We start from the raw sequence: 8677 nt of genomic DNA on the forward strand, positions 1-8677 counted from the left end.
GAGCCAAGATGGCGCTCTCTGCAGGGCAGGTCACTGTCCTCCGGCTGCGATAATGGAAGTCTTGAGAGCACTTCCAGGAAGACGATGTGTCTGAGTAATAGACTCGAGGTGGGGAATGCGGGCAATGTACACAGTAGTTACACTGGTGGAAACATAAACACAGATGACTAAGTAGTATACTTCAGGAATTCTGGACCTAATCTATACATTTTTGTCTCCTCGAGATCTTCAAATTATAAGGCTTATTCTGGAAAAATAGAACTGCTAATTACAAGTCTACTCTCTCTCTCCACCTCCATATTCAATATTTTTAGGGTTTATATGCATAGAATACTTCAGTGATTTGGAAGCATTTCACGGAGTCCTGAGAATTTGGAAACTGAGAAGCATAGCTTTGAGTTTGTGCTGTTTTTCTTTATAAGCAGTTAACTTTAGATTCCAGTTCATTAAATGTTGATAGTAATAGCATTTACCCCACTGGCTTTCCGAGCATTAGATTTAAAAATGCACAAAAAGCACCTGGTTTGCAGCAAGTATTCTCTGAATATCCATTAGTATAATTAGCTACTGATGGGGGGAGGGTTTAACTTTAATCAACTGAATGTTTTAAGAAAGACCAGAAGTTTATTTAAGATCGAGTTGAGTTTTCAGTATAAATCAAAGCAAATACATTTTATTTTCATATCATTGTATGAGGTTCAAAAGAAGACGCCCAAAATTCACATCCTGTCTCTCTTCTTGATCACGAGCAAAGCATGCTGACACACCACGGATAAGCAACAGGGCTCTTCAATGGTGCTTCTCAGTATTTACTTACACGGTTCCCTTGCTTGATTGAAACACCCTTTCTAGTTAGCATGGCAACAGAACATAGCATTTTCACTTTTCATTATACCCTATAAAAGATGGGATAATTGATGCTTCTGAACAGGGCATTCAGCATCTATTTTTATCTAAAGTGAAAAACAGAGCCTTCTTCACTAATTTGGAAAGTTCAGGTTAATATTCCACACTTAACCGTATACGTGTAGTTTTGGATGTAAAATGACTTAACTGAATTCCTAGAATTTGTGTACCAGCACAGCTGGGATTGGGGTCATTCTGTATGAAGCCAAAATTTTCCACAGCAATGCATCTGGCACAAGAAAAGAGTCATACACACTCCACAGCATAGGCCAATTAAGCCACCGGTTCAAATCCAGGTTTCTCTAGATGATTTCACAGAAAAACTAGTCCATTAATACTACAGACTCCCAAAATCATTGGCTAATTCCATCTTTCTTTTCCTCAGGGACATATTTCATCAGATCTTGGAGTCACAAAGTCAGAGACAAAACCTTGTACCAGTAACAATGCAAATTTGTTGTTGTTCTTCTTAGAACATGCTCGACAGAAATGGGCTCAGGTTCTGTCCTGCATAGCCCAAGCTTGTTTTATTATTTTGACATTTTGTTCTGTCCACATATTTGGCCTCTGGTTTAGCTGCTTCTCTTCCTTATACCTTACAATCTTCTACTTTGCTGAGACAAACTCACTGACTTATGTTCTGGGCACACATGTATTGCTCCATATAACATAGAAATCTTGTCTTATTTTACATTTCTTTTTTTTTTTATTCAAGACATACATTTGGCTCTTGGCATTTTAATTTTCTTTCAGTCCTGATATGATTAGAGATTTACCATGTCTGCATAAAATTTACAATGAACAACTGTTCTGTTAAAAAAAAAGACTGCTATGAACTATTCTTAAGACTTTAAAGGCCTTCATGGTTTTACAGACATCTTCACACATTTTTTGGTCCCCACAACAACCCTGTGAGGTAGGAATTGACATGATCATTAACGGAGCATAAAATAGGAAAAGTGAGATATACACAGGCATACAATTAGTAATCTGCTACTATCTTAATACTGCAGACCTTAAGGTTTAGTGTTAAAGTACAAAGGAAAGTCCTGAAAAACATGTTCTGTTTACTCACAAAGAGGCATCAACATGGAAACAACATGGTGTATTATATCTTTATTGTTCCTGCATTTTGTTTTCTTTCGTTCTCTTGTTCTGTATTTTCTCCCTTATTATAACTTGTACAAAATATCTCCATTTCTACTGCAATATTTAGTTTCCAGTATATATATATATATATATATATATATATATATATATATTTAAAATATAAAAGGCAAACAAATGTGAAGAGCTTTCTAGAATAAAAATAAGCATTGCTTTTTCTTTATGATCAAAATGTTTTTGCTTAAAATTAATAAGCAATTATTGAAGTAAAGTTTGGTTCTTATTCAAATGTAAAATTATTATAAAGGTACAACTTTATATTTCTCTTTCATATATAGATTTCAACATAGTATATAATTATATGTGATACACACACACACACACACACTTCAATTTTGGGAATAAGAAGGTAGCAAAGTGAAACAAGCAATAAAAATAAAGCTATTTTTAATATACTAGAGTACTAAAGTTATTTATCTCCTTTCAATATTTGTATAGCCCTATTCTTTTCCTGGGACAGTGTTCTCTGGTTTGTTTATAACTGATGTATTTTATCTCCTAGAGGTAATTAGTCTTATGAAGTTAGAAAAAACCGTATTTATTATAGCTGTTAAGTCTTTCTCCAATTGGCACACAATGACCTTATGTTAAATGAATTAGTGGATGAATGGATGGACAGACCGCTGTTTCCATCTCTATTTGTATTTGAGGAAAATATCTTACATTTCAAGAACCGGTACTTAATCAATCAATACCAATTAAGTTTTTCTTAGCATTTAATAGGATTCTGCACAGTTAGGTGAGGGGAACAGCAGAAGGTCTGAAGAAGGCAGGAGCATGCCTCTACTCAACAGGTAGAGCATCTAGGTAAAAGGTGCCATGGGATGGGGGTCATTGTAGCAGAGGGTATGCCATAAGGTACTTATGTCAATGGAGGCCCCAACAGCACCCAGAGTTAGAAGAGGAAGTTATGGAGAAGCCAGGCATGGCATGACACAGGAACCAATGTCATTTGAAGGAGTTGCAAAAGGATCCCAGAAGTCACTTGTGTTGATGACTTGTCCAGAGGTGAAAGGTCTTTTAAGGAGATGATAGTAGAGTGCTCTGCCCAGCCCAGCTGATCTTAAAAGGGTCTTGCCCCAATATGATCAGGGAGTTATACTGATCCTGACAAGCGTATGAAAGAGGAAATCATGGTTATTTTACTATATTTAAATCATGCCAAAAGTATAAAAAAATGTACATTGAATTCATTCCATACAAAGTTTAAAGATTATAATTAAAATGTAAAGAATTGGACAATTCTATACAGAATAAGTGGTAGCTCCATTTTTGAGGCACTTGCCAGACTTCATTGTAAAATGCATATGACATCTGAACAATTGATTCTACTTCTAGTAAATTCTCTATTTAATAGTATTCTCATAAAATGGTACAGGGAAATGTAGAATGTAGCACTGCTTATTAAAGGCAAATATAAGTATAAAGCAAGCAGAAATTATTGACCCTTCAAAAATAGGAAAATAAACAACCACTTTGTGACAATTGTGGCTTCTCTCTAATTTAGGATGTCTACTGACTGAGAGAAAAAGGCCAAAGCACATGAGATTACATATAAACACAGAAAGCCAGGACCTATTATGTTAGATGTATAGGCATATTATTATTTCTTCCTTTGGAGTAGTTTAAAATTGCCTTTACATTGTCTTTGGGGACACATGCAAAAGAACCAAGAGGCTGTATATGCTCATACACAAAAATAGCTCTTACTGCTTTTTCAAAGGAAGTATTCAGTCCAAAACAGCTGTGCGAATTTTTAATTTAAATTTCTAGCCATAGCTGAAAAATTATTTAAAAAACATTTGGTAACTGGGAAACAGAAAGCAGTATCGCTTTTCAATATAGAGACTAAAGTAGAGAAGCTCCTTACATGCCAAACTCAACTAAAGCCTAAAGAAAGCCCCGGGGAAAGGAGATGCGATCAAAACACTTTTATATAAAGTATGAGAAAATAGAAATAGAAACAAAGGTACACAGAAACTTAACGACCGGGGGCTAAGAGGTCAACTGAATCTAAATGGGATGGAAGAGAAAGGAGATAAAGGTGGTTAACAAGCATCCAACCCAAAACTGGCCACTTGATAAAATATATGGGCAAAGGAATGTGTTTATGTTGCCTTAATATGCTAAGAGCAGTGGGGGAAAGTACTAAAGTTCTGAGAAATCCACCACTGCAATATGTTGTTCAGCTTCAAAAATCGCCATGGTGATGTTAGACTCCAATGGCTCATCACAATGATAACCTTATACTGGCTAATTGTGCCATCTCTATGTGGTATTGATTTTTTTTTTTTTTTTAGATAACCAAGACATGCTGATTCTATATTTAAAAAATTGATCACAACAGCAAAGTTGTTTTTTTTTTTTTTTAATGAGGACTTTACCATGGTCTGTCTAACTGAATGATCAGAGCATAGCTGTTGTTCACCCCACACATGCTCATAACATGTATTTCACAGGTAGCCTCTCCTGGGAAGACAGAAGAGGTGCTCTTTGATTTGAAGAATCTAAGTGTGTTGTGTGTGTGTGTATGTGTGTGTATGTGTGTGTTTGTGTGTGTGTGTACTACATTCTCTTCAAAATTATTACATTAAAGTATATTCATCCTATACACATAAAAATTACTGATGGCCTAGAGATATCAGCGGATATTTAATATTTAGTGCCCAATGCCCTGGTTTTGTGCAATTCAATAAGCAGCCTGCATTCCATAAGGAAACTCCCTGATGTGAAAGCTATTCCTCTGAAGGTTGGAAAGTGTGTAATATGACATTTTCAAGGTTTTAGAAAAAAAAAAACAAAACGAAACAAAAGCCATAGCTGCCAGAGAATAACTAGGTTAAGGTCTTCAGGTTTTCCTAATATCTATATATGAGTTTCTGTTAAGCATACTTAGTGTGTAAGAGGCCTGTGATTGTTTCTATTCAGGGGCTTGATTTCCTTCCAGTGGATAGAAATTGATGTGGAAAATCAAACTATTTTCTATGTGATTTTAGAAAATAGTGTTCATCGAAAAAAGAGTAAAAAATAAAAAAACCAAGTGGGTAATGAGTTTGAAAGAGTTATATAATCTAATCTATTTGTTTTATTTTAATTAGCATGTTTTATTTGGAGAAATCTGTGGCTTCTACAGAAGCTCTGTGAATCAGTTTCAAGCCTATGCCACTAATATCACAATCTTACATTATTACAAAAACTGACAGGAAAAAAGGAGTCATCAACTTACTTGATATGCCTACACTGCCCTTTTCTCCCTTTTGTCCTTTAAGTCCAGGAGATCCTTAGGAGAAAAAAAAATAGCAAAAGATAAATTAGTCCAACTCAAAATGATGTTATCTTTCTTTCTATCTTCATTCTTTTACATTTAGGGATGCTGGAGACTGTACCCAAGGCCTGTGTTTACTAAGCACATATTGCATCACTGAGCTATAGTTTCGAACTCCACAAAACTTGATTTAAATGGCAATAGGGCATGGCAAAATAAGATAAAAATTTATAGCAACTTAGAGTTAGTGAAATATAATCAATCATGCCATAATGCTAATAAAGATGATCCTTTTTGAAAGCCCAGTGTGAGTTTGGTATTATACCATCTAAAGTTATTTAGGAGTGTGTGAAAGAGACAACACTGGAGTGTAGTATGACTTTTGCATATTCATTGTCATTTTTCTCTTTTTCTCTCTTTCTTCGCCTCCATGATCCCAGCATCCTCCAATCTATCCGAAGTCTTGTATTTTTCCCACTATAATTTTATTTTTGGTATCATTATTTATTTCTTGGTAACAGACCATTCTAAAGATTGGACTATAAAGTTTAGGGGTTTGTGGAATTCTGATAACTCTGTTTGTGAATGTCCACTGGTTCCTCAAACCTCTAGTCTAGACTCATTTACATGGGCGTAAAGCCCAAGTGTTATATGAAGATCAGTGACTCAAACTTACTTATAAGTCAATGTAGAAATATTGACAGTTCAGCTTTGTGAGTGGTTTGCCACTTTATCCTAAGTTCCACTTTAAATGATGGTATTCAGGAGATAATTATCCAGTACCAACATGAGATGTCCATTGTGTAAACTCTATTTCATGAGAGTGGTTTTGTCTGATTATTAACTCGTCTTCCAAGAGGTATGAGATTCCTATCTTACAGGTACATTTTAACATCAATACAGGACTGGCTTCAGTGCTATTTGATTCAAAGTCAAAATCATTATTAATGTTTTGGATTCCCCTTTAACTTTCCATCTGACTACATCAGAAGTGGCTTAAGAATCTGAGTATGGAAAATTATCAATGATTTCTAAAGTATTATCTTCAGTTATTCTGCTCTACTACATGCAGATGTTAGGACAGATCATGGCCCTTAAACCTTTTAAAGCTGAAGTTTATGCTTCCATGAATTCTTCCCTCTAATGCACAGTTGCTTTGAAAATTACTCACAATATCAATTAACATATTTTTCTTAAGAGATAGCAGTTTATGCAACTTATCCTACTATCCTCTCAGTTTATCATCTCTGACACCTTTGCTAGACTCTGATCTCTATCCTCAATAAATTAGAGAAAAGAACTTTTACAACTTGAATTTTCTTTTATGAGACTTTTTTAAAGAGTTTCATGCAATGTATTTTGATCATATTTACTTCCATTCCCCAACTCCTCTTAGATCCACCCTCACCACACATTTTCGTGTCCATTTTTAAAAACCTATAAAGTCCCATTTATATTGCCCAATTATTCTTGGATATGGGCCCTGAAGTGGACCCATTTTGATATACCAAGGGTATATCAAAGAAATCTGCTACTCCTTTCCCAAAAGTTAGCAATTGTCAACAGTGATTTAGCTACTAATGATGAGACTTTGGACCCATCTACCTTAATGCTCAGATTTTTGCTGTCTTTAGCTGGTATAGATAACCTCTTTAATACCACAATTATTTTACGGTTGATTTTAGGGTTTTAATATGAATTATTTCATTCATTTTGTACTTTCATGTTTTGTCTTTATCTCTGGTTGGAATATTTGTATGTCCCTCTTAAAGATTTTTGGTCCCTAACTCACCAAACTTTTAAAAAAATGTAATCTTTATAAAATAGATTGAGACTTGAACCACTTAAACTGTATAAATTACACCAATTGAAATGGTTTGGGATTTTATTTTAAATTAAGTTAGCATTAGTTAAAGCTAAATATTACATATCTGATGCCTATGAGGGCAAATGCTAATTTTCAAGTTTCTATTGAAGTTTTTTAATATCCTTAAATGTGCTCTTTATTTCTGAGTAAATAATTTCAAGTGCCATTAAATTGGCAAAATAATTAAGTAACACAAAAAAGAACCCAATGTTTTAATTTTTTAAGAGTACTCCATAATGAAGACTATAACCAAATTTTCACACTGTTCAAAAAAGAAAGGATTAAGAATCTAAAAATATAAAGGGGGGAGGGTTAAAGCCATATGTGGTTCATCAATTTTATTCTTCACAAAGATTCAGCCACAATATAAAACTCAGTTTCAAAAGTTCAGCTTAAACTTTATGCTCAGGGATAGAGAAAGCAATGCACAAATGCTAGCTGTGTTTGCACAATGATGTCTCCACCAGTGTGTTACAAAGAGGAGAACACCAGCCCTGAGGAAACCCTGGGATGTCCTAACCACTGTGGCCTATTCGCCAGACTCCTGCCAACTATGGCTGTATTTCCTGTCTCAATATTTTGCCTTTTTCAAAAGTGCATGCAATTCAAATCTTTGAGTTAATAGTACTCTCAGATCAGTTTCTTTCCATTGGCATTGTGCTTTTAAGATTTCTCTGTATCATTGTGTGGCCTGATTATATATTTCTCTTTGTCACTATGATTCTGTTTTCTGCCTTCTTCATAGTTTATTTATCAATCCAAATGCTACAAGTTGGTAGAGGTTGAATGGAGGGTGTGTGGTGATTGGTGCATCAAAGGGTATTTTTAGGATTGAGAGACTATTCTGTAACACTGATAGGGATATATATAGGAACACAAAGTGTACTAGAACCCTAATGTACTCAATGGATTTTGTCAATAATGTTGCCACTTTGGCTTAATATTTGTGTCAAATGATCCCTCAAGACAAGGTGTTATAGTTGTGCATTTGATGAGAGGTGTATGGGAACTGTATGCTGTCTTTGACATGTTCCTATAAACCTAGAAGTATCTAAGAATAATATCCATTAAAACTACCTTAACAATATGGACTGTATTCTCTTAGTATTATTTTCATTTGAAAATGGAAAACATAAGCTATTCTCTACTAAAGCTACAATATGAAGAACACTATCTAATATCTATTCATGTAATCAGTGGTAATAACAATCATCTATGTAAAGGTTGAAATGATTTGAGTGTTGATTATTATACACTAATGAGAGAAACCCATGTATTTTGTTATTTTTTTTTTAACTGAGACATACCAAAATTTGGTCAGTTACTTTTAAAAGGGTATTTACATGGCTACTTTTTCCTGTTTTATTTTTATTTTTATTTTTAATTTTTAATATTTTTTATTACATATTTTCCTCAATTACATTTCCAATGCTATCCCAAAAGTCCCCCATAGCGCCCCCCACTTCCCTACC

General features: G+C 34.4%; 1 protein-coding gene across 3 annotated transcripts in view; it reads right to left on the reverse strand.

The window, feature by feature from the left end:
- The window catches only part of Msr1 (macrophage scavenger receptor 1), a 62887-nt gene that overhangs the window by 24032 nt on the left and 30178 nt on the right, over positions 1-8677 (reverse strand). For 2 of the 3 annotated variants that reach the window (XM_029480987.1, XM_021170308.2), the window contains exon 8: positions 5300-5353. In XM_029480987.1, the coding sequence (XP_029336847.1) occupies positions 5300-5353 (54 nt within the window). Of the gene's footprint in view, positions 1-2699; positions 3181-5299; positions 5354-8677 lie in introns of those variants that run through there. The other variant, XM_021170310.2, reaches the window with a different exon arrangement.

This window comes from Mus caroli, chromosome 8, assembly GCF_900094665.2.
Source record: "Mus caroli chromosome 8, CAROLI_EIJ_v1.1, whole genome shotgun sequence".
Taxonomy (NCBI): domain Eukaryota; kingdom Metazoa; phylum Chordata; class Mammalia; order Rodentia; family Muridae; genus Mus; species Mus caroli.